At 39.4% G+C, this 27878-nt stretch overlaps 1 protein-coding gene across 1 annotated transcript in view; it reads left to right on the top strand.

Moving 5' to 3' along the window:
- Nucleotides 1–1257: 1257 nt before the first annotated feature.
- Nucleotides 1258–27878, top strand: part of LOC131725022 (Fc receptor-like protein 5) — a 57219-nt gene continuing 30598 nt past the window's right edge. The window contains exons 1-5 of the mRNA XM_059018352.1: nt 1258–1324; nt 5507–5581; nt 13394–13435; nt 22272–22568; nt 25627–25905. Of these exons, the coding sequence (XP_058874335.1) occupies nt 1258–1324; nt 5507–5581; nt 13394–13435; nt 22272–22568; nt 25627–25905 (760 nt within the window). The remainder of the gene's footprint in view (nt 1325–5506; nt 5582–13393; nt 13436–22271; nt 22569–25626; nt 25906–27878) is intronic.

Below are 27878 nucleotides of genomic sequence, written 5' to 3'. Positions count from 1 at the left end.
ACTCGATACACGGATGGAAAGAGGGCTATAGTGACACTACAGATAAGAGACTGGCTATGGGGATTTAACCCCAAAACAGTTCAAAGTAATATGTGTGTAGTTGTACTGTAACCCGAGGGCTGAAGCTGAAATAGCTTGTATGAAAGGGGTACAGACTGATATAAATTAACAAGGAAATGTGAGTTACAGTAACAAGAACCATGAGGAAATGCAAAAATAATGACTGAAAAACACAGCAAACCTCATTCCTGTGCCTACAGACAAACCGAACAATAAAACAATCATATTAATACGAATTAATAATAATAATTAAAAATGCAAATACAGTACATTGCAGGTGAAGACCACACAGTCATTGTGGAAATAAATAAATCGATTCTTCACCAAACAACCCCTTTGTTTTGCCATTGCTGATCCACTCTGATGTCTTGTAGCAGCTGAAGCAGCATGCCTGTCCTTGCTGCTGTGCTCTCTAAAAAGCAAGGGTTCTTCGAGGGTTCCTCAAGGAACCTTAGGGTTCTATTGCAAGTTTTTTTTTCTCAGTAAGGGTTCGTTTGGGGAAATCTGGTTGCTCTGTCTAATATAATATTGCAAAGGGTTCATTTTAGAACCCTTTATATCAATACCTTGTAAATTGTGCTCTACAATATTGTTGTGCAAACCGCAATTTTTAATACACAATACATGATGAGAGAAAAAGTCTGTCATAAAAAGGTAAACACCATAAATGGTTATAATTTTGTACACGGTATTGAGAGGAAATCAAAGAGAAGATCATATTTTGCCAAATATTTAACTAGAATTTATAATAGTATATGTATGTATAATATATGCATTGTAGTTTATAGCTTCTATTTGTATCCATCTTGAACAGAACCTTTAATTGGAAAAAGATGTAGGAAAAACCCATATGACGTTCAACACGATAATAAAACCTCAGGGCAAGATGCCCCTGCACAACACAACACAATACAATACAATAAATAAATAAATAAATAAATAAATAAAAATACATTATGCGTTCTTAATTTACAATTCAAATTCATTGCAAATGTGTTAAAGTGTGTGTTTTTTTCCACACGATACGTTATTCTTTAAATCTTAATCATTTGTAAAACAAAAACCACATTTAACAACACATGTATGAAACACACTAACTAACATGTTCTGCTTTGTGTTTATTTATTATATCGCTGGTAAAAGGCTGTTTGAAATGTTTTTAATACTGAATGTAGAAAAAGCGCGGTCCGCGAGGAAATGCCCCAGCAACAGCGGGCGCCCTCTCGACCAATCAGCTGCCAGCGCAACCCGCAGCGCGAGGCAGGTGTTCAACGTTTCTTCACAGGACGGGAGATCTTTCTTCACGACGAGAAGCAGCTTTCTGAGAGGCGAGTAAAACCTTTTAATAACGCTAATTATCTTCATTTGTGTGAATCAATGAAAAATATAAAATAAAGACGCACGGACAGCTGAAGAACATCCACGAGTAAAAAAAAAAAAAAAGAAAGAAAAAAAAGGTTATTTTGCTTTTGTTAATGATGCGGGACAATGAGAGAATTTCTGAGGTAATTTTTTTTTTTTCCAAACCTGATGACGATAATCAATTGGCCTGAACTGACAGAGGAAAAAGGAAAATATACTTATGATACTTCTGGGTAGTTCCCCCCCGCCCCCCCGCCCCCCCGCCCCCCGAGGAGTCTAGCCGGTAAAAGAAAGTGTCAAGCTTAATTAATTATTATTGTCACAATAAATTAATCGAGCCAGTAGGTAAGAATACTTTCTAACGTAAAATGTTTCATTAAGACTATTATTGTTTAACGACGATTTCTAGGATACATGAGTATTAAGTATGAGGTAAATATAAGATGTGCTTCACTGCTACGATTTCTCGGGCGATTCTGGTACAAAATTAATAAAACACAAATTAATGTATCTTTTTCTCTTGACTAAATTAGACCTTTTTTTTAACGACGTTCTTTTAAAACCATGGTGTTTAATATAATTTGTCACTCATGCAAACTGAAAACAATTTTATTTTAGTACTACTGTAAAAAAAAAAAAAAACAACGTTAAAAGGCAGTACTGAATAATACTTCCTGGTAATTGTGTGACAAAGCATTAAATATTGTAGTTTACGGTGTCAATGGCACCTGCTCCATGTTCAGCACTATCATGCCTGTCCAATGCTGTTAGATCTGTCCTCATTTCTGGTAGACTGTTTGCAATTGTGCTGCTCCCATAGCTTTACAGAGCTGCAGGGATCACATATTGCATCACATGGCAGGGATGGAAATAAGACTCCTATTGCATAGCAGTTTCACCCATTCCAGGATCTTGATTAGCCACAGTGTATAGCGAACATGCACAGGTGTGTCTTAAACTCAGTGAAACCAGGAATGTATCAAACTGCTATGCAATGGGAGTCTTATTTCCATCCCTGCCCAACCTAATTTTCTCCTCTAATTCAGGGCGATGCTAAATCCAATCAGGTAGACATGTCCTAAAAAAGTGGCAGGGCAGTGTATCTTAGAGAACAGCCCTTTTCAAATGCAATAAAAATAGCTTTGGACATAACTTACAAAGATTAAGAAAATCCAGGTGTACCCAGAGTCCCCTCTGTCTGTCTTTCTACAGAGATCCAGGAAAGTACTGATTCAATTGCGATGAAACTTGGTAAGGACATTCGTTACTGCAAGTTATTGGGCCTGCTTTTCCACTATTGTTAAATTTCCCATATAATACATATACTATGGAGGGCGCAATTTGACTGTGATTTGCCCACATATGTGCATAGAGTGGATGCATGTCATCTACTTGTTGTGGGATGAGTGTCACTGACATGCTTGTCTCTATAAAACATCCTCTCTTGTCATGGTGCTTGGTTTTTACAACACATACAGTAGCCTTTCCTGTATGCAGGTTGTGCTGCTGCTGCTGCAGTCAAATGCTTCTGTCCATACAGAGCCGACCTCCACAGCTCCATTCACAGAGTCAGGCACTTCTATTATACAAGCACAGAGTACATTTATTACAGCAGTCAAATGCTTCAGTCCATACAGAGCCGAGCTCCACAGCTCCATTCACAGAGTCAGGTACTTCTATTATACAAGCACAGAGTACATTTATTACAGCAGTCAAATGCTTCAGTCCATACAGAGCCGACCTCCACAGCTCCATTCACAGAGTCAGACACTTCTATTATACAAGCACAGAGCACATTTATTACAGCAGTCAAATGCTTCAGACCATACAGAGCCGAGCTCCACAGCTCCATTCACAGAGTCAGACACTTCTATTATACAAGCACAGAGCACATTTATTATAGCAGTCAAATGCTTCAGTCCATACAGAGCCGAGCTCCACAGCTCCATTCACAGAGTCAGGCACTTCTATTATACAAGCACAAAGCACATTTATTACAGCAGTCAAATGCTTCAGTCCATACAGAGCCGAGCTCCACAGCTCCATTCACAGAGTCAGGCACTTCTATTATACAAGCACAGAGTACATTTATTATAGCAGTCAAATGCTTCAGTCCATACAGAGCCGAGCTCCACAGCTCCATTCACAGAGTCAGGCACTTCTATTATACAAGCACAAAGCACATTTATTACAGCAGTCAAATGCTTCAGTCCATACAGAGCCGAGCTCCACAGCTCCATTCACAGAGTCAGGCACTTCTATTATACAAGCACAGAGCACATTTATTACAGCAGTCAAATGCTTCAGACCATACAGAGCCGAGCTCCACAGCTCCATTCATAGAGTCAGGCACTTCTATTATACAAGCACAGAGTACATTTATTACAGCAGTCAAATGCTTCAGTCCATACAGAGCCGACCTCCACAGCTCCATTCACAGAGTCAGGTACTTCTATTATACAAGCACAGAGTACATTTATTACAGCAGTCAAATGCTTCAGTCCATACAGAGCCGAGCTCCACAGCTCCATTCACAGAGTCAGACCCTTCTATTATACAAGCACAGAGCACATTTATTACAGCAGTCAAATGCTTCAGAACATACAGAGCCGAGCTCCACAGCTCCATTCACAGAGTCAGACCCTTCTATTATACAAGCACAGAGCACATTTATTACAGCAGTCAAATGCTTCAGAACATACAGAGCCGAGCTCCACAGCTCCATTCATAGAGTCAGGCACTTCTATTATTTAGCCTGCTAGTTGACCCACCTTACTCCGGATACACTCAAGGCACATCTACACAGCTCTCTGCCCTCCTCACAACTGAGAGATATTCCACCGCCCAGTAGGTGGCGCTAATGAACTATACACGTTACTCAAAGGTTCAGTAACCAATCAGTAAAGGATCATTACAACATGTTATAGTAAACATGTCTTTGTGTTTTAAAACATGATATCTGGTACTACACAAGGTTAAATATAGAATGATAATCCATGTTTCCTATAACATGTGTTTCTTTCAATGCTGTATATCTGAGACCTATGCAGCTAATGGAAATGCAACACAGGTGATATGTCTGGAATTCTTATTTGTTAGCTGTAACAATCACTTTAAGGACTGGTCTGTTAAAGCCCATTTCAATTTATTAAATCAAACTTTCAGACCATTAAACCGGTTTTCGGCTGTTTCATAAGGGTTTGGAGTTTATCCTCATTTTACAAAGCGCTGTTTCACCTAAGAGAATGTTTATAAACACTCTTCAAAAACAGTCTTTAAAAACATTCCTTAACAGTCCTTCATGTTTTGTGAAAAGGGCCTTTTGTGCTTGTTTTGTCAAGCTGGCCCCAAGGGATAAGCAAATACCCCATTGCACACACATACAGTACATAAACTAATACCCCATTGCACACACATACAGTACATAAGCAAGTACACCATTGTACACACATACAGTACATAAGCAAGTACACCATTGCACACACATACAGTACATAAACTAATACCCCATTGCACACACATACAGTACATAAACTAATACCCCATTGCACACACATACAGTACATAAGCTAATACCCCATTTGTTTCAAATCAACAGGTTAGCAGATTATACTGTTCTCAAATGTAATCTGAAAGGCTAGAAGTAAATTCAAGGGAGTTATTGTGTTCACCATGTAATGAATCTCCTATCGGCTTTAAACACACAGGGTGACACGATTATTAGTACTGTCTTTTAATGCAAACTACATAGAAATGTAAAACCACCCAATCCATGTAAATATAATCATATAATCTGTAAGGAGGCTAGGAGTCTATGATAAATGATTAAAGATCTGTCAAAATGTATTTTTACCATAGTACACTGCTGCAGTTGGCTTTTCAAAGGGGCAGACTCCACCACTCAGCATGTGTGACAAGAATCTCCCCTTTTCAGAATCTCCCCTTTTCAGAGTCTCCCCTTTTCAGAGTCTCCCCTTTTCAGAATCTCCCATTGCAGTGTAACGAGAGGTGTAGAGCTGCATTGAAGTATTCAGGAAGTCTGCTTCCCTCTCCCTCACTTACTGCAGGATTAACTCAACATGAGCACTGCAGTGTTGCCAGATCAGAGGTGTTCCTCCAGATCTAGAGGTTGTACGTTTCTGCTCAGGACAGTCTGCAGGTAAGAAATGGACACAGGTTTTTTTAAAGATACATTTTTGATTTTATAAGATATTCTAGAGGGTTTTTTTTGTTTAATTTATTCATGATGTGCAAATCCTTCCTTTACTAAGAAGGCATCATGCATGTTGGCAGCGGTGACCACTAATTTCTATAGAATCTCTTCAGACTTTAGATTCTCTTTGAATGCCTCAACACTGATTTCTATAGAATCTCTCCAGACTTTAGATTCACTTTGTCTGCCTCAACACTGATTTCTATAGAATCTCTCCAGACTTTAGATTCTCTTTGACTGCCTCAGCATTATAAGGTCACTTCATGTGCAGCAGGTATTAGGGCCCCTAGACCCACATAGAGTCTGTGCTGTGTAGAGTTTGAGTGAGGGGTACAGGTCGGGCACAAATACTTGCTGCAGAGAAAGTTAATTTAGTTGTAATGGCAGAGTGCTGTGCCAGTCACTGAATATACATTATGGAAAATGAAGACAAAAAAACATAGACAGAAACTAAAAACAAATGTAATGTTATTTTGCTGATGAGAGGTAATGTTACATTTAGCCATGGTGTGCCAATATATTACATTCATTTAGAGGTCTAAGCATTTTACAAGTACAGTGTATTCCAATTAATTGCATATCTGATAATTGCATATTCCTTTGAACTTTATAAAAGTGAAGCACATTTCTTATTAAAATGCACATGCTGTAGATTGCTGTTAATTGCATATCCCATGTGCCTAGCAATTGTATGCATTTAACCACAATAAGCAATTATAAGGAACTTATATATACAATTTAACTGTACATTCAAAACTGTATGCAATTGTCAGGTATACAATTAAAAGTACCTGTATTACATTGTATAAATTACTGATAATTGCATACTCTGGTTAATTGCATAACACTTTGAGGCACACAGTCTATGTAATTAACAAGGATCTACCATAATATGACTTAACACGATGTGCCTCGTATTATTAAGTTGGATTTCAGTAATACTTGCATGAATTGTCTCTTAATAAATTCAGCAATATTGAACATTTCACCAGCCTAACTGGTTTTTTTTTACAATTATAAAAACAGGAACTTGTGCCCTCATATTAAAAAACAATATTTTCACTTTCTCTCAGGAGATTTTTTTGCATTCGTCTGTAACAGTCTTCAGTAACACAAATGTACTTTTTTTTTTGTAAAAAAAAAAAAAAAAAAAATGTATATCACTTTTGTACATGTATTTACATATGTATATTCACTTATGTCTTTTTCTTATAAAGTGCAGGGTTTGAAACGTTAATCTCGAGCCATGTAATTGCACACTTACAGTAAATTACAGGAGGTGCCTGGGCCTATAGTCACCATAAGATTGAAACCCTCACACATTCGTGGGGGTGGGGGTATATCTAGCACATCAACATACTGGACATGTGTTTGCCTAACACAGCACATCATGACTGTCCAAACAGATTTATAATACCACTGGGGTGTTTCCAGTGATTTAGGGGGTTGTTTGTTATAAACCCTTCAGTTGTGTTTTTCATTTCTTTTTTTTAATCATATCGTTCATACAATTCATTCTTGACTGATAGCTTTACCTCTTTACAATGTGAACTCACAATGTTTTACCAAACCTATCTAGAATTGACCGTGCACACTTGTGTGCACTGAGTATGGTTTGACTATGATTGTATTTTTCATTTAGTTTTTACCATACTGTGCTGTTGCAGTATATACTGCAGTACACTTCATAAAGGGGCAGTGCAGACTCCTCCACTAAGTGGCTTTCTAAAGATGATTGACTGGCATGTTTGGTATCAAACTGCTCAGCTCAATCTCCCCTTTTCAGAATCCCCTCTTGGCAGTTTAACAGGGGGTGCAGGGGCTGCATTCCAGTATTCAGGCTCAATTTAAACCCTGCCTGCCTTCACTTCCTCTCACTAACCACAGACACTTATTTCTTTCTCAGAAACGAATGTAGAGCTGACTGACCACAGAAAAGGAGAAGTTTGTTCTGTTTTTGCGATGACATCTGCAGTGAACAGCACTGTGAGGTACACTTTCTATCTATATCACTATCACTTTTCCTACATCTTGTGAACCCTATTTCTACACTGAGCCTGACTCCATCACCTGCTTTCACCACTAAGGCACAAAACAGAATCTGGTAATGCTCCTGAAATAGTTTAGAAGTAACGTATCTTTTGCTGAATGGTTAGTTTTCTAAATTATTTCCAAATCAAGTTTTCTGTCATTAATATTTAATTTATGAACTGGACTTTCAACATTCAGTTTATTCATTTGGTCTGGTTTGTTCGTGTCTTGTTTGGTTTCAAAGTCTGTACTGGCATTTAATGTATTTGTCACCATACCTTGACCATTCATGTGTAAGTAAAATTAAAAATTACTTCCAAGATGTGTTTATTCATTGATGCAAGCAGATGATGGCTGCAGAAGTCAATGCTCAGTTATTTTGATTATCAGTGATTTCATATGCTTGTGTAGCAGGTGTTCAATTTAAAAGTACTAATGTAGCCTGACTACGCCAGAGTGGAGACCCACTCACTAAGTACGAGGGCAATTACCCACACGCACAGGTTGATTTATTTAGTGCTGGAAGGGGTGCGTAACAACACAAGACAGGGAGAACAAGCAACCAGAACAACTGAGTTTTAAAAGGTTTATTTTGGGCAGTTCAATAAACACACAAAGCAACTAACATAATATTAAAACAATAAAATTATGTAGTCTAAAATCGGGAGCTTTGCATATTAAAATAAAATCAAAACACAAAAGATAAAATATACAAAGCACTATCACGAAGCCCACATAATAAAAAGTCTGAAGCTTTGTATATGAAAATAAAATACAATAAAACAAAAAAAACCACCACTACAATACAGAATTGATTACACAAGAATACACAGATAAAAAGGGATTACAAATCACTTATGTCCACATTTAAAACTGATGCGATCTCTCGACCATGTGGAGGATTTAGTGCAGCGACGAAGTTTAAAAAAAAAAGTCCAATCTCAGATGGAATCGCGGTTTCCACAAGAAGGAGATATGGAGGACTGGAATGCCGACGCAGCCTAGAAATATTGTAGTTTCGTTTGTTTCCTTAAAATCAAGAGACCAGCAGCAGCAGCATCAGTACCTGTGTATCGCTCTCACATTAAAACAAGCCCAAAAACAACACCAACCTTGAAATCAAGAGAGTAGCAGCATCAGCATCAGCATCAGCATCAGCATCAGCATCAGCATCAGCATCTGTGTATCGCTGCTGTTGTATTGACGAATCTGGCTTTTAAAGCCGTCCCAGATAATCAACAGGTGTTCATCATTAGCAAGCAGCTGGTTAATAATCGGGGGATGATTAGCGGTGACAAAAAGTGCATCTACACAAAACACTACACGAGAATAATCAAAAGCAAAACAAACAGTGCAATGAATAAAATAAATAACTTATTCTCTACATAATAGAATAAATCAAAACATACACGTGCTCAAAAGAAAACGCGATCAAATAAATAAGTGTGCCAACAAGAATAAAGAAAACAACTATTACTAATAAAGTGCAGCTTTACACTTGTGTTCTTCTCATACCTGATGTTACGGCTGACAAAGATGGAGAGAGGGGAAGCAAATACATCTACTGCAGGTGTGTGCACCTCAGTTATTTCTAATAGTTTTAAGTATAGATATTAGACAAATGTAATTTTGTCTGTGCTGCACTTACTGGCTTACAGATGAAGCTGCTTCTCAGAAAGAAGAAGAGGTTTTAGTCTAAAAATACAAATTCACACACTGAAATCACCAGCATATCTTTGTAACAGTAGCTGGTGACCAGTTAACACTTTGAGATAACATAGCATCACTGGGAGGAACTGTGAAGCGCTGCCAACGTTTAAAGAAATTAAGGTTTTCTATGAAGATCAGTTCTGTTGCAGTTTCGTTTAGTTCCAGGCAGAATGCGGGCTGGGAAACTCTACATTGTGATGTGTAAGTACTGCGATCCAATACTTTGAACACAAATCCAGCAGCATGCCTCCCTGGTGAGGGATTGATGGCTTGAAAGAGTCTGGCTTGTCAGTTTCAGGTGTTTTTTAAAAGGGGATGTTGGAGCTGGCTCTGTACTGTACTGAATTAAAGCAGTTGTGTTTCATTAACAACAGTGATGAGCAAAAGCTATACTATAGTGGTGAGCAATCACCATAAAAGAGATCAGTTCCTTGTTTTCAAACCTTTTTCATGGCTTAGAGATTGTATTGAACTGTATTGAGGCATGTGAGCTTATCATTATCCAGCTTGCTCTGTCTGCTAAAGAAGCTTCTTAAGTGATGTGTGTGTGTGTTTGTGTGTGTGTGTGTGTGTGTGTGTGTGTGCGTGTGTGTGTGTGTGTGTGTGTGTGATGAGGATGGTCGAAAAGCTTTATGAAAGGCTAAAAAAAATCTACTTTAACATTGTTTCATAAACATTCACCTTTAATGTAATTTTTGCATAGCACTTGCTGCCACTGGTGGTCAAATGCTGTAACTGCAGTATTCTAGATGGGGCTTGTCATGTAATTAGGCACTGCTTTGAAGCAAAAGGCAAATATTCAGAGAGGAATAATTTCAAGGCATAAAAATAGTAGGAAAAGAAACTACAATAATTGAACTGCTCCTTCCTGAAAGGAATTTGTTTCTTGACAGTTTTATACTGTTATAATTACTCCTCTTGGAAAATTGTCGTTTTCATGCAGACTCTAAATTAGGCACAAAATTAGGTAAAAGCACAAAAGCTCAGAGCTTTCTAAGGGTTGCATTTGTTACAGGATTTTCAGAGTCTGATGACTGAGTAATACATGTAAGAGGAATGAACTGCACTGTGTTGTAATGTATGGCAATGTGTTTCTCTGCATACCTGAACAGACAATATTCATAACCATCACATGTGGTCCAGAGCAAAATGTCCACGTGTTTTGTAAGGAAACACTTGCAGACTATAGTAACATTTATTCTAGCTTTGTTATCTAAAAACAACATTTGATCTTTTGCTACAATGCAAGATTAGGGTTGCGTTCAATAGGCAGAGCGCTCCAGAGGTGGCTGTGGTGTAATGTCCCCACATATTGGACTTTTTGACCAATATATGTGTATGCATTCTATTTCATAAAAGAAAATCTGATAGTTTATTTAAATTAACAGCGTAATTATTTTTGTTTTTCCTTTTAAACGCAGTGAATCTGCAGCATCTCATGCAACATTCGATACGCTCAGCGAGTTATTGCTTGGCCGGCCTCACAGTAATGAATATTTTCTTAACTGGACGAATAGCGCTGTGTTAAAGGTGAACTACATGTGACGCTTTTTATTTTTATTTGTATATATAGTTTTGCTATTTCTGCGAGTTTAAGCTTCACTGTGTATCTCGGCTGAAAAAGCACAACAGTATAGGCTACACCAAAAACTTTGAACCCTTTTTTCATGGCAGAAAGGGGACGTTAGAATAAGAGAACTTTAGTAAAATGACGTACTTTTGCAGCCTTACATCTCGTTCTAACCAAGAGCACATTATAAACAAAATGATATATGAAAAACCAAAACAGTAGTACTTCAATTGCAGACTTTGCTCAGGAACAGAAACGGCAGATGCAGGAGCTCATGGAAATGCAGAAGGATTCAAAACAAAGAAACTGTTAAAGTCATTCACAGATGCATTCAAAGAATCGTTGAAGAAATCATTACTTTGAAAAGTTTTTATTTATTTGCTGTATACAAATGTAAAAAGAAAATGTTGAAAAAATAAATTGTGCTATTCTTGGAAAGTTTTTTATTTTTTATTTTACTGTACAACAACACTTATCTACAGTAGAAACCTCTTAATTGCAAGAGTAAACTGCACTGTAGCCACCTGTAAATAAAACATGCACTATGCAACAAAAACTCTCTTTAAAAAATTGAACTTTTGCATTCTGTTTTATAGTTAAGTTATAAAATTAAATAAAATGGCTGCCAATTTAACATATAGGCAGAGACAACAACCTGGGTTTCAAAAGGGGCGATGCAATCATAGAACTTTCTATATTTTTAAAGCCGGGTTAAGGTAAGTAAATAATTTACTTCTATATTTAAAGGTTATAAAAGCGGACACACTGTATTTTACCTAATTTAATGTATCTGAAAGCTACTTTACTGTCAAATCACATTTCACAAATTTGCGTAGTTGTTGACAGTCGTTAATAATAAAATAATATGCACACATTTTTGCGTAAATGCTCATATTTTGAACTGGTGGGGTCTAATTAAAATATTAAACTAATTTACCTGTACATACTGTACCCACCGTGTAGATAAATGTATTTTAAATAGCTAAATTCTTATTAATGACTGTAATGTTCCATTACATTATGTTAAAGGAAGTATAACTTACAGTGTTATTTTAAACTATGAAACGACATGGTTCTAGGAACCCCCCAAAAAATTCCAACAATTGAAAACAACTCGGTGCTTACTTTAATTTACAAGCAAATACAACCTTAAACACGTATTATAATTCATATTTTTTTCCAAATATTTACCCTTAATTTTAAATGTACAAATGTAAGGGCAGCAGTGTGGAGTAGCGGTTAGGGCTCTGGACTCTTGACCGGAGGGTCGTGGGTTCAATCCCCAGTGGGGGACACTGTTGTTGTACCCTTGAGCAAGGTACTTTATCTAGATTGCTCCAGTAAAAACCCAACTGTATAAATGGGTAATTATATGTAAAAAAATAATGTAATTGTATGTAAAAATAATGTGATATCTTGTAACAATTGCTAAGAAATAAATAATAATATCAACCACAGTCAAGTAGTCTCCAATTTAAATAGTATTTAGGTTCAAGGAGATCAAGGTTTAAAATAGGTTCACCATCACAGACACAAGGATAGTTCCATTAATAGCAGCAGCTTATTAGATATCAGCAAGATTAAAAAACTGAAATCTAAAAATCATTTAGAGATGATTTACATATCGGGGTAAAAGAGCAGATTATAGATTTTTAGTATAGAAATTACAACTTTGACACAGTTTGTTTTTTTACCCCAAAATCTCAAGTCACCTTTCATTTTGATGCACACATCTTTTTGTGTAGTTTTCATAGGCACAAAATAACAAAAAGGATAAATGTTAGAAAATTAATAGAACTATTAACAGAAATGACGAATATGCAGCACGATAACAGAGTCCTAATAGGCTTCAACATAGGATTACATTGCCTCTAGCCTCTGGTAAAGCAACACCACAAAAAAACTCCCTCCCCTGCTTCCTGGCTGAGTTTATATATAGCTGGCTATCTAGCCCCTCCCCCTAAGCTCAACCAAGTGAGAAGTACACACATGTATAACTATTTACAAATATTTGCTAAACACATATTGTCCATACTTTACATGAAACAATATAAAATACATTTGAATGACCATTTCATTCCACTTCTTTTCTTCAAAGCGTATTAATATTATTTCTAACATAGTTCTCTTACACTAGTACTAAACTTTAATCCCCCCCTCCCCCATGTATTGGGAGCAGTGAGCTCGCTCTCATGAGCTCCAGTATAACTGCCTGTGCCTGTGCATGCTCAGCGCATTCCACGCTGCGGCTCAAACAAGTCTCTAACAAACAAATCAAGGCCAAATTTAAAAGGTATGCTTTTTTTGTTTTTTCTTTGTAGTTTGTATTTGAAACACAAACCCTCCTGCGATATTCTTCTAATAAAAGTGCGCGTACTTTCACTAAAAGAATATTCGCATTTTGCTGTGTTCACCAAGATTCCTCTAACTCTTTTTTATTTTCATAGGTCTCCTGGCAACAACTCCAACTCATGTTACCTCTCCTACCGGTAAGTACACTGTTTTATAAGGTTTTGGTCACAGTACGTTATATATGGTTTTAATGTGCATTTAAATATTAAAAGTAGAAGTAGAGCATTAGTGCCTCTTTCAGTCCTGTAGCTACCATCCAATCCCTTTTAAACAGTGCAATCCCTGGTAGACCATGATGAAACAGCAATGTTAGCGTTCATGGTTTTAGTGAGGGTAGCGATTAACAGCTCCCTCACACATTCCCTTCCATCTCCGGTTTCTCACTCTCGGGAATGCGGGTAAGGAAGTCTGCTATCTTGTTCTGTACTCCAGCCCGAGTAAACTTAAACGGTTGCATTTTACAAGTACTGTAGCAGCCACCCAGTGACACCCAATGAGTCCTAACACCGCCACTAGGGGGGCACTACTAAACTAAATTAAAAAGGTTTGGAATAGAGGCAAAGTGACCAGGAATGACAACAGAATGACAGAGGCAGAATAAAAGTTCCAAAGCTTTATTACAATGATCTTAGGTTTACATAAATCAGTTTAAATAACTGTACAATAAAATGCAAACAGTTTTACTAAAAACAAGGAGGGGAAATTAAAGCCAGCCATTAGCAACAGTATTTAAAAGCATGGGGTATTAGACCAACATATAGCAGCGATTGCACCTCTCATTAAAAGTGGTAGGTGGTTGTTAACAGCTCTTCCCAGCAAGGGTTCTACAACAAAAGCCAGATTGTTAATACACACAGGGTTTAACAGTATTAGGGAACGTTAGCAGCAATATACCAGGATTAACTACATGAGAACAGTTCAACAACAAAATACAAGTTTAATTATATTTAAGACAATTGGCAGCAAAGTTCAGGTTTAACAGCAAAATAAGGAACAACATAAATTGGGGGTTAATTAGTTGTTAATAGACTGGCAAGACTTCAATGTTAACAAAAGGAAACACAATAAAAATTACATTACCTAATTAGCAGGTCAATCAGGTGGCTACTACCCTCAACCGCACCGATTAACCCCAAACCAAACAATAATCAAAATATCAGCAACTCATTACACACACACACTCAAAAAACTAGCAAAAACGTAATACAATATAAATCACTTAACTACCGTGTCTACAACACACCAAGCATGATAAAAAATAAAATAACAAGAAAACAACCAATTACCTTTCGGTGCGCCGAGGACAAGACACGAAACTGACTGACCTGCTTTAACAAACAAAGAAACAATCCCTCCCCCACTCTTAATTGCTGGCCAGCAAAGTATGTTTAAGACAAAGACGTTTCCCCCCATTTAAACCAGATGAGAGGAGAAGGACACAGCGGTGTAGCATTAGTAAACAAAACCAAAAGGTGTGGGGATTTTTACCTGCCGCTGGAACACTTTTAATCTAACAAAATAAAACTTATGAGACCGGGATTTAACCACACGTCTCGGAGCTTTATTCAACAGACTAGCTCTCGAATTAGCGGACACTTTACTTTTGGAATATACTCACACAACTCTAACACCGCAGACACAGAAACAGCGCGTCTCCAGAACACTCATCTACAGCAGCACACCGAATCTCAGGTCCCCCGCACCTGTCGGTCCTTCCTCTCTCGCCCCGTATCAAACAAAAAGGCAGTTTATATAAGCAAATAAATTATCCAATAAATCACTAATCAATCAATTAAAAAAAGAAACATGACACATAAAACAAAGCACTTATAACAAAACATAAAAACACCTAGTTGCCTAGGAACCAATTCATAAAAGTAGCCCTGTTACATCACCGCCTTCTGCTGCAAGCGTTGTTATCACTCATTCTTTCCAGCCACTGCAAAGCCCGATGGTCCGTCTCCAGGATAAAATCACAGTCAAGCAGGTCATATTTTAAGGAATATAAGGCCCACTTAATAGCCAAACATTCCTTCTCCATGGTCGAATACCGGGTTTCCCTGGGAAACAATTTTCAGCTAAAAGGCAGCAGTTCTTTGCTCACCCAGCTCTCCATGTAATGGCTCCCAGTCCTACGGCAGATGCATCCGTCTGGATGGTGAATGGTTTCTCAAAGTATGGACTCTAGTATTGCAACCTGGCACAACGCCCCCTTCAAGTCATTGAAGGCTCGCTCACATGCCTCCTTCCACATGATCTTGTTGGATTTGCTGTTCTTGGTAAGGTTAGTTAACACTACAGCTCGAGCAGAGAAGTTTGGGATTAAATGGTGATACCATCCTACAAGACCCAAGAAAGATCTCACCTTCTTCATGGTCGTGGGTGAAGGACAGGTCCAGCTTGCTTCAACCTTTACCACCTGAGGCCAGATTACTCTATTCCCCAGGACATAACCAAGGTGCTTGGCCTTGGTTTTGGCAAGAGCACACTTCCGGAGATTCACAGTTAGGCCAGGCTGCATGGATCTGCTGCAATACTCATCTTGCATGGTGAAGGTGGTATTGAGGGATTCTGCAGGAGGCAACCATTCCTTCAACAAATTCACATGGAACTGCTGTTTTGGTTTATTGCGATCTGGCATGACCACTTCATAGGTGAGAGGGCTCATTTTATGGAGAACCTCATACAGGCCTTGCCATTTTGCTAACAACTTGCTAGTGTGAGTTGGCAATAGTAGCAACACTTTTTGGCCTGGCTCAAAAATCTGAGATCTGGCAGACTGATCAAACCACCCCTTCTGATATCTATGGGCTTGCTATATATATTCACAGACCAGTGCAGTCATCTGTTCCAGACGATTCCCCTTCTTCAGTACATAGGCCAAGATGTTCATGGACTCCATCTTCGATTCCTGTTAAGCTTCTTTCCCAGCCAGTTCCCATCTCATTCACAAACCTCCTCAGCATGCTCTTCAGGGTCTTGTTAAAGCATTCAACCAGCTATCTGTTTGAGGGTAATAAGGGGTGGTCTTTAACCCTCAATCCCTAGCAATTTATAAACCTGGTCAAAATATTGGTACCTTTGTCTGCAAGGATCTTGCGGGGTACCCCCTCTCTTAAAAAGAACCCAACTAGAGCATGTGCTACCTGCCCAGCCTTCATATCCCTCAATGAAAATGACTCTGGGTAGCGTATAGCATAACTGCAAATCACTAAAACATATCTGTTCTCTGACTTGCTCCTCTCCAACGGCCCTACCACATCCATTCTTATCCTTTCAAAAGGAGCATTAATAATGGACAATGGCTGTAAGGGTGCACGGACAGATCAAACGCCAGCTGGACTCGCTGGACATCTTTTACAAAAATCAGTAACATCACCATAGCAACGCAACCAAAAAAAAAATAAGTTATTCTGGCTAAAATCTTGTTCTTTCCCAAATGTCTAGATCAAGGTATTGAATGTTCTAAAGACACTACAGTGTGCCTAAGTGACCTTGGAAAAATAATTTGTCTGCAGGCTCATACCTACGGTATAAAATCCCATGTTCTGTCAAATACAATTCATCTCTAAAACATAACCCTTCTGACTTCTGGTTCTCCCCGTCAATCACAATCACTTTCTCAAACAACGGTTTCAGAGTACTATCACTTTTCTGCAGACGTGCTATGTATGTCTCAGGGAACCTCCCAGTCTACTGGAAGAGATGGCTCGGGCAATTCAGACTGCTAATCCAATTGTAATTGTGTGCTGACATTTCTGACATTTCTCTCTACGCTTTTAGGCTTTCTACTTTACCTCGGTCCACTTCTATATCTACCCCCAAGAGACGCATAGGCGATCTATGCACACATCACCTTTATTTTAACCTCCTGTGACAGAAACATAATGATTCTTGGTGGTAAATCTCCATCCCAACCTGTGAGGGCGTTAGGAAAAGGGAACAGAGTGCTTTGGACTGGATGGCCAGACAATTAGGATTAGGTGGAAGTCGGCCATCTAGAAAGGGAGCAGAGCTACGCTACACTAAATCATCGACCTGGAGGGGAAACGATATGGCAGCCGCTGATAGGATGCCATCCAAGGGGGCATGATTGAAGGTACATAAGGGGGCGTAGCTTGGTGATCTATTCATTTGTTGATGGTTAAGCCTTGAACCAGGAAGGACCCGTATCGTACTGTAGTGTGAGTTTTTGTTTGTTTGTCTAATTGTTACTTATTATTATTAGACGGCTGACACATTCCGGAACTGTCGTCAGGGTCCAGCACAAACCCACAAATCACTACACTTGCATCACGATAAACTGTATTAGCACCAAGAACACTACATCACTCACTTTGGACCTGTGACTGTGTTTGTATTTTGCGTGTGTTTAAATACTGCGTGTTTAAATACTGTGTTGTTTGGGACTGCCCCGTGGATTTATTGAACAGAGCATTACACATCGTTGTGTATTGCCTGTTGTCTTTATTATTTCTGTCAGTCAATTTTGACTATTCAATTATAAATAAAAGACCATCATTTCACCAGGACTGTGTTGTTCGTCTTTGTCTTGATCACCACATCAGATCTACACCTGTGCACTGCAACTCATATTACCACACCTCCTCATTCAACTATTCCTGAGGCACCAAATCCTCTCGTATTAATGGTTGTGTACTACCAAGGTCTAATAAAGCTTACACAGGTTGGCCATTGATCAGAACACTGGTCGGTTGGTCCAAGGCTGCCCCTCCTACCTCCGAATCTCTAGGCACATAATAAAGGTTAGTAGAGATCTAGTCTTCCTAACTGGACACCATGTTTTTTGTGACCTAGCTGACCACAATTGAAACATCTCACTTCTTCCTCTCCCTTCACTGACTCACTGAACTGTTTGCTAGGCTGACTAATTACTGGGTTAAGCTGACTTTATGATTGACCACCCCTCTTCGCACTTTCCGATTCACATCTGGGTTGGATGCAGGATCATCTGCTCAGTCAACTCTTGGCTCCTATCTGGGCCGTCATTAAGACTTCCTCCAACCTGGCTGCTTCCTCGGCTGTAGTTGGGTTTCACTCCTTTATCCAGCCCTCCAGCTCCAGGTTGAGCATGCATAGAAACAGTTCCATAATAATGACTTCACCAATCTCCTTCACGGTCTTCAGCTGAGGTCTCACCCACTTCCTCATGAAGGTCCTTCAACTTCACATATAGCTCTCTGGACGTCTCTCCTTGGAGAATATCCATAGCATGAAACCACCATTGATACATCTCTGTGCTGATCTGATACTTTGTTAAAACATAGTCCAAAGTGTCATCCTTCTCCACTAATCATATTCTCCTGTCCTTCTCTGGTCATCTGTAAGGAGCTGCCATCCTTTCAAAAGTGGTTAAAACTGCCTGATGTCCTCTTCAGGGTCCTATTGTAAGTGAGATTCTCTCCATTCCCCTTAATGCTCACGGGTACAGGATGACTCTGGGACTGATTCAGCCTGACCATCTTCACATCCTTCCTCCTCCCGTGATGCACGACCATGCAGCATGGCTTTCCACCTCTGGTCTTGGCAGGCCGCTTCTTTCTCTAGGCTCTCCTCCTGCACCCTCTGGACATCGAGGAAAACCTTAAACATTACAGCCTGCTCAGCAACCATAGAATCATGATAGTGGGGTGGTTGTGGAACAGGAACTTCATCAGTGGACGTGGCTGCAACAGCGCCCTCCTCCCCTCCCTCTGAACTCTATTTTGGGCAATGCCATCACATTTTCCAGCTCTCTGTTGTTCTTAACCGGTTTCTGGTATTTGCAACTCTTCCAAGATATTGACCTTGCTTGTCTTCTTAAGCCTTCTGCTAGCCACAACCACTTGTAACACCACTTGTGAGGTTGCCCAATAGTTGCTGTAATGGTAGACAGAAAGCATGGCAGGAAGTCCAAGATGGAGGGTGCAAAAACTGAACGTTTATTATGAACAGCGAAAAAACTAACAAAAGTATTAGCGTGAGAAAATTAATAGAACTATTAACAATGTCCAGAAATTATTTGTATTCATAATAACAGGGTCTTAATAGGCTTCAACATAGGCTCTAGCCTCAGGTAAAGCAAACACCAAAATAAACTCCCCTGCTTCCTGGCTGAGCTTATATATAGCTGGCTATCTTCAGCCCCTCCCTCTAAGCTCATCCAAGTGAGAAGTACAAAAATACACATGTATAACTATTTATAAATATTTCCAAAACACATAATTTCGTAACTTTACATGAAATTATATAAAACACATTTTAATGGCCATTTAATGTTACTTATTTTCTTTAAGCTTTTTAATAATATTATATAACATAGTTCTCTTCCCCTAGTACTAAACTTTAACCCCCCACCCCTTATTGGGAGTAGTAATATAATCTGTGCTTGGAAAATTTGCATACACGCTATTTTGAAACAGTGCTTCACCTAGTGATGCCTTTAGGATACAGGGTTTTTGTAACCTCAAAAATATATTTAAAAAATGATTGTAGCACAGGGATAATACTGTTTTATTAATAGACTAATACATCACATCTTAAACAAGGCTTAATCGTTTTTTGATGTGCAGTAAACAAAACCCATGCCTTTAAAAGTCACACATACACATATATCTGCAGTGGGGACTGGCAGAACTGCTGTGCCCCTCCATGCCACCCTTGCCAGTCTGCCCACAGTGCGAGGTGTGTTTTTGGGAGGCTTGTTTGTACACTTAAAACTTTAACCTTTCAATTTAAAACCTCCATCTAGCTTTGTTATTGGTAAAGTGTTGATCTGTTTGTATAATATATATACAGTACTGTTCAAAAGTTTTTGGCAGGTGTGAAAAAATGCTGTAAAGTAAGAATGCTTTCAAAAATAGACATGTTAATAGATTATATTTATCAATTAACTAAATGCAAAGTGAGTGAACAGAAGAAAAATCTAAATCAAATCCATATTTGGTGTGACCACCCTTTACCTTCAAAACAGCATAAATTCTTCTAGGTACACTTGCACAAAGTCAGGGATTTTGTAGGCATATAGTCAGGTGTATGATTAAACAATTATACCAAACAGGTGCTAATGATCATCAATTCAATATGTAGGTTGAAACACAATCATTAACTGAAACAGAAACAGCTGTGTAGGAGGAATAAAACTGGGTGAGGAACAGCCAAACTCAGCTAACAAGGTGAGGTTGCTGAAGACAGTTTACTGTCAAAAGTCATACACCATGGCAAGACTGAGCCCAGCAACAAGACACAAGGTAGTTATACTGCATCAGCAAGGTCTCTCCCAGGCAGAAATTTCAAGGCAGACAGGGGTTTCCAGATGTGCTGTCCAAGCTCTTTTGAAGAAGCACAAAGAAACGGGCAACATTGAGGACCGTAGACGCAGTGGTCGGCAAAGGAAACTTACTGCAGCAGATGAAAGACACATCATGCTTACTTCCCTTCGCAATCGGAAGATGTCCAGCAGTGCCATCAGCTCAGAATTGGCAGAAAACAGTGGGACCCTGGTACACCCATCTACTGTCCAGAGAAGTCTGGTAGAAGTGGCCTTCATGGAAGACTTGCGGCCAAAAAGCCATACCTCCGACGTGGAAACAAGGCCAAGCGACTCAACTATGCACGAAAACACAGGAACTGGGGTACAGAAAAATGGCAGCAGGTGCTCTGGACTGATGAGTCAAAATTTGAAATATTTGGCTGTAGCAAAAGGCAGTTTGTTCGCCGAAGGGCTGGACAGCGGTACACGAATGAGTGTCTGCAGGCAACAGTGAAGCATGGTGGAGGTTCCTTGCAAGTTTGGGGCTGCATTTCTGCAAATGGAGTTGGGGATTTGGTCAGAATTAATGGTCTCCTCAATGCTGAGAAGTACAGGCAGATACTTATCCATCATGCAATACCATCAGGGAGGCATCTGATTGGCCCCAAATTTATTCTGCAGCATGACAACAACCCCAAACATACAGCGAAAGTCATTAAGAACTATCTTCAGCGTAAAGAAGAACAAGGAGTCCTTGAAGTGATGGTATGGCCCTCACAGAGCCCTGATCTCAAAATCATCGAGTCTGTCTGGGATTACATGAAGAGAGAGAAGCAACTGAGGCTGCTTAAATCCACAGATGAACTGTGGTTAGTTCTCCAAGATGTTTGGGCCAACCTACCTGCCGAGTTCCTTCAAAAACTGTGTGCAAGTGTACCTAGAAGAATTGATGCTGTTTTGAAGGCAAAGGGTGGTCACACCAAATATTGATTTGATGTAGATTTTTCTTCTGTTCACTCACTTTGCATTTTGTTAATTGATAAATATAAACTATTAACATGTCTATTTTTGAAAGCATTCTTACTTTACAGCATTTTTTCACACCTGCCTAAAACTTTTGCACTGTACTGTATATATATATATATATATATATATATATATATACATTAGTTATGAAGGCTCAAAGTCAGTAGAGGGTATAAAATCCAAGATGGCCATCAGGCAGAAAAAAAAGATAAATAATATAATAATAATAATGATAAAACGCAGACGAGGCACTCTGTTTCCCTACTGCCTTCCTACCTGAGTGCTGTCTGCCCTGCCCCCTCTCTTTCTCCCTGCATTTGTTCCACAAACACACTGAGAGAGTTCCTCTATTTACACTGCTCCTCCACCCTTCTTTCTTTCTCATCTGCCCCGCCATTCCATTTCTGTCACCTTCACACACTGAGAGGATTCCTCAATCTACACTGAACTGTTCATGCCTCCTCATCAGGGAGACTAAGAACCCCCTTTCTGTCTCCCTCTATCCCTTCACAAACGCACACTGGGAAGGTATTCCTTGTCCCTCTGAGACTACACATGCACATGTAAAGTAGCTACAGTAGTTACATAATAACGAGTGGTTTTAAATGAACAATTACAGAATCTAGTGGTTAAAATTTTTCTCTGACTGACAGAGAGACATGTGCACCCTAATTTTGCTGTCGCCTCTATTTCAGTGGACAAGCCAAAGCCTGTCCTGACCCGGGAGCCTGCAGGAGAGATATTGGAAGGAGACACAGTCACTCTGAGCTGTGTGGTTGAGGGGGGCTCTGATGGCTGGAGCTATCTCTGGTACAAAGGCAGTCAGCACAGTACTCCAGTGTACCAGACTGACAGCAGCAGTGGAACTGGAGCCGGATACACAATCAGTCCTGCTGCTCTGTCCCACAGTGGAGAGTACTGGTGTCGAGCTGAAAGAGGGAGCAACCTGTTTAACTCAGACTACAGCAGTGCTGTCAATATACAAGTATCAGGTGAGTAACTGAAATGAGTGTGAGGAGTAATCTTTTTGTACAACTCAATTGTTACTACAGTCATCTCTCGATTATCCAGGGTAATGGGGGCGACTGGTTGCACAGATAAAACAAAAACACGGATAAGGCCAATTATAATAAAACTCATTCAAAGTTTGTACTTAGTCTATAGTTTTTTAAAGTAGTCAGTCATGCTTGTTTGTCTCGTTGATTGGCTTTCTTTTTTTCTAATATTTGTTTGTAGCACTCTCAGAAATAGTTTGTCATTCAAGGATGTGTCATACTGCTGCTCAACATAATCAAGCAGAGTTTCAACACACCCGAGGGCTGTACTGTGAGAAACGCAATGCTGCGGAATCAGGTTATCCCCCTCCTCCCCTTCACTTTCACTGGACTCGGTGGTCTGTCCTTGGACACGCTTCACAATGTCTTCATCAGTAAGCAACTCATATCCAGCTTCATCACGATCGCTATTCAGCCACTCCTCAATATTTTCAGCATCGACATTTTCACCTCCTTCTGCACAATTTCTCCAAGGCTTTCTGTTGAGATTTCTTCCTCTCTGATCTCTGTCTCATCACTTTCCTCTGGCAATATTTTTCTCCATGATCTGATCATCGTAACTAGTTTCACTTCATTCCATACTCTAGCCACTTCATGAATTGCATCCAGAACTGTCAGCTTCTTCCAAAAAGATTTTCAATCATTTCCTTCATTAACATGCTTTTCTAACAGTCCAACTTGATAATTCCTCTTGACGCATGCAATCACTCCCAGGTCCATAGGCTATATCACAGAAGTCACGTTTGGTGGTAAATATTTTACAATGATGTTGCCATCTTCGGATTTGAGAAAACTTTCATGAGAATGAGAAGGGTCATTATCCAGCAGCAGGACAGCCTTTTCCAAGTCAAGCCTTTTGACTGCAGGTGCTCTCGAACCCGTGGAACAAACCTTTTACTAAACCATTCTTTAAAAATGTCACAATCCATCCACGCCGATTTCTGAATAAAATAATCCACCGGCATATTAGAGGCTTCTGTTCCTTTAAATGAGCGTGTTTTTTTCACTTTGCCAATTACACAAAGTTTATGTGAGCCAGTTACATTTGCACGATCCATTTTCCAATCGTCAAAACCACACGTTTACGTTTATTCGCAGCCATGTTTGCATTCACAATGGCACTGAGTGACTGACATTGCTCTACCGCGCATGGGTACTGTTATGTATATCATTTTTTCTGCTGGCACGGATCTGCAAACCAGATAATCCACCCACGGATGATCGAGAGTTGACTGTGTTATAGATGGCAGAATAGGAAAGAGCACATGAAGCCAGTTTTTTTTTGTCCTTGTGATGTGATGTAAATGGTGTGTTGCACAAAGCGAATGTCCAGACAGTATTCAAAAACAGGCAGGCAGCTCCAGAGTACCAGACTGACAGCAGCAGTGGAACTGGAGCCAGATACATAATCAGTGCTGCTGCTCTGTCCCACAGTGGAGAGTACTGGTGTGGAGCTTGACGGGGCAGGAACACGTCTTACTCACAATACAGCCCAGGTGTCCAGATACAAGTTTGAGGTGACTGACTGAACTGAGCCTGTAAGAAAGATGGAAGCCAACCATAGAGAATTAATTTAAAAAATCTCGGTATTAGAGCAAAGGAAAACTACTTTGTAGCTCTATTTCCTTTCAATTAAAAATAGATATGATGAAGAAACAAAGTTATTTGACTGATTACACCGTGTAACAAATTTTTATTTATTTTTTGGTTCCTGGGTAGTAAGTGTTATTTCCTAATTGCTTATGCCTCAAAAGTATAGAAAATGGCTATTATTCCCCACAAACTTTGCTTTTGTGACCAGGACAGTGATATTTTGAAATTTACCTATTTCCCAGAACATTCCAGATAGATTCAGTGCTGAGTAAACTTGGAGTAACTTCTAGAACTTTCTAGAACTTTCCAGTAATATAAATAGTAGTATAAATACAGGGGCCTTAAGCCCACCAGTTCAGTTTAGTTCCAGCTGCCTAAGTGGATACATATCTGCATTTTTCTGAGATGGCATCAAGAGGCTGCAAGCATCCAGCAGACGCATTTTGAGACTTCAAAATGGTGGCATTCCTGATGGGTCTCCAAGGCGGTTTTACCAAGTTTCCCTGCTATCTTTGCCTTTGGGACAGCAGGGACACCAAGACGCACTACCACAGCTCTAGATAAGGAGTCGGCAGCCTTCAAGTACCTTCAAGACTTCTTCCCTAAGCTGTCTGAGGCAAAGGTCAAAGCCGGTGTCTTCGTCGGACCACAGATAAAGAAGATCCTGGAGTGCAATGAATTCCCCAAGAAGCTCACTAGTAAGGAGAAAGCGGCTTGGAACAGCTTTGTCGCAGTGGTTCGGGGCTTCCTGGGCAATCACAAGGCCGAAAACTATGTGGAGCTGGTTGAGACTCTGGTGAAGAACTATGGCACAATGGGCTGTAGGATGTCCCTCAAAGTCCATATCCTTGATGCTCATCTTGATAAATTCAAGGAGAACATGGGAGCGTACTCGGAGGAGCAAGGCGAGCGCTTCCACCGGGATATACTGGACTTTGAACGCCGCTACCAAGGACAGTATAACGAGAACATGATGGGAGACTACATTTGGGGGCTGATTCGTGAAAGTGATTTACAGTATAATCGTAAATCTCGAAAAACTACTCATTTCTAAATCTTTTGTAGTCATTTTTGTATTACTTTAGTATAAATACATGTTAATTTGGATTCATATGTTGTTTTTTTTCTGACTTTATGTGAACGAAAAGACAGAAATTCGCTCGTTTTCTCATTGGAAATAGGTAAATTTCAAAATATCACTGTCCTGGTCACAAAAGCAAAGTTTGTGGGGAATAATAGCCATTTTCTATACTTTTGAGGCATAAGCAATTTGGAAATAACACTTGCTACCCAGGAACAAAAATTGTGTTACATAGTGTTATTTACTGCTTTTAATTAATTTCATTTTAAAGAGCAAATTATGATTATCATTAAAGGCCTCTGTCTCTCTCTGTTTCCTTAGAGTTGTTTACCAGCCCTGCTCTGACAGTGATGCCTGATGCCTCAGTGTGGGAGGGAGAGACTGTGACTCTGCAGTGTGGGGCTCTGATAAATAAACAGGGCACCCAGCTGCAGTACCACTATATCAAAGACAACGGGAATCTGAGAGGAGCTGGATCACGGGATCCATACTCAATCCCAGCGGCACAGCTGAGAGACACAGGGAGCTACCAGTGTGAAGTGGAGGCAGCAGGGACTGGGGTGAAGAAAATGAGTGATATTGTGTCACTGACTGTGAAAGGTGAGTCAAGATTCATTGTTAAAAAACATGGAATGATGTTGCTCTCTTTAATAACCTCTGTATTAGAAACTTTAAATGATCTTAAATCACAGCAAAATTTACAATAGAGTAGTTGGCCACTATGCACTGTATTAACTAGCCTTCAGCAAGTATTGTGCATGTGTTTGTGTGTTTTCATACAGCTGTTTAGCAATCCAACTGTGGAGCTCTTTCACAAAATCCATACTTTCATATTTTTTTACTCTTTGGGCCTGATTCATGTACCGATGGTAAAACTGGAGTCAAGACTGGAGGTGTGCTATTAACACTCCTCCAAACTTTACTACTTGCTTCCGCTGCAATTCACAAATGCCCTGATGACAAATTCCACGGATCAGCTCTCTCAAAGTTAACTCATTTGCGTGAACACCACACTTTTTTTTACCATAATAGTGGGACTCTTACCTCAGTATCTCCTTCAAATGAATTGTCACATGCTAATATCTACAGTACATCTGGCTGTAGGCACAGGATAATATAGCTTGTACTTAAAAAGCTTTTGCTTTAACTAACACTGGCTAAGAAACAGAGCCCATTTTAACATTCATACTCAAATTTAAGTTTGTTACATGAGTTACTTACAAAGGGTTGTATTTCATAAGAACATACGAAAGTTTACAAACGAGAGGAGGCTATTCAGCCCATCTTGCTCGTTTGGTTGTTAGTAGCTTATTGATCCCAGAATCTCATCAAGCAGCTTCTTGAAGGATCCCAGGGTGTCAGCTTCAACAACATTACTGGGGAGTTGGTTCCAGACCCTCACAATTCTCTGTGTAAAAAAGTGCCTCCTATTTTCTGTTCTGAATGCCCCTTTATGTAATCTCCATTTATGACCCCTGGTCCTTTTTTCTTTTTTCAAGTCAAAGAAGTCCCCCGGGTTGACATTGTCTATACCTTTTAGGATTTTGAATGTTTGAATCAGATCGCCGCGTAGTCTTCTTTGTTCAAGACTGAACAGATTCAATTCTTTTAGCCTGTCTGCATACGACATGCCTTTTAAACCCGGGATAATTCTGGTTGCTCTTCTTTGCACTCTTTCTAGAGCAGCAATATCCTTTTTGTAACGAGGTGACCAGAACTGAACACAATATTCTAGGTGAGGTCTTACTAATGCATTGTAGAGTTTTAACATTACTTCCCTTGATTTAAATTCAACACTTCTCACAATATATCCGAGCATCTTGTTAGATTTTTTTATAGCTTCCCCACATTGTCTAGATGAAGACATTTCTGAGTAAACATAAACTCCTAGGTCTTTTTCATAGTTCCCTTCTTCAATTTCACTATCTCCCATATGATATTTATAATGCACATTTTTATTGCCCGCATGCAATACTGTACACTTTTCTCTATTAAATGTCATTTGCCATGTGTCTGCCCAATTCTGAATGCTGTCTAGATCATTTTGAATAACCTTTGCTGCTTCAACAGTTTGCCACTCCTCCTATTTTTGTGGCGTCTGCAAATTTAACAAGTTTGCTTACTATACCAGAATCTAAATCATTAATGTAGATTAGGAATAGCAGAGGACCTAATACTGATCCCTGTGGTACACCACTGGTTACCTCACTCCATTTTGAGGTTTCTCCTCTAATCAGTACTTTCTGTTTTCTACCTGTTAACCACTCCCTAATCCATGTGCATGCATTTCCTTGAATCCCTACTGCGTTCAGTTTGAGAATTAATCTTTTATGCGGGACTTTGTCAAAAGCTTTCTGGAAATCTAAATAGACCATGTCGTATGCTTTGCAGTTATCCATTTTCAATGTTGCATCCTCAAAAAAGTCAAGTAGGTTAGTTAGACATGATCTCCCTTTCCTAAAACCATGCTGGCTGTCTCCCAGGATATTGTTACCATATAGGTAATTTTCCATTTTGGATCTTATTATAGTTTCCATAAGTTTACATATAATAGAAGTCAGGCTTACTGGTCT

Source organism: Acipenser ruthenus, chromosome 59 (assembly GCF_902713425.1).
Source record: "Acipenser ruthenus chromosome 59, fAciRut3.2 maternal haplotype, whole genome shotgun sequence".
NCBI lineage: Eukaryota > Metazoa > Chordata > Actinopteri > Acipenseriformes > Acipenseridae > Acipenser > Acipenser ruthenus.
The sequence above is the reverse complement of the archived record's forward strand: the minus strand, read 5'-3'. Positions and strand labels throughout refer to the sequence as shown.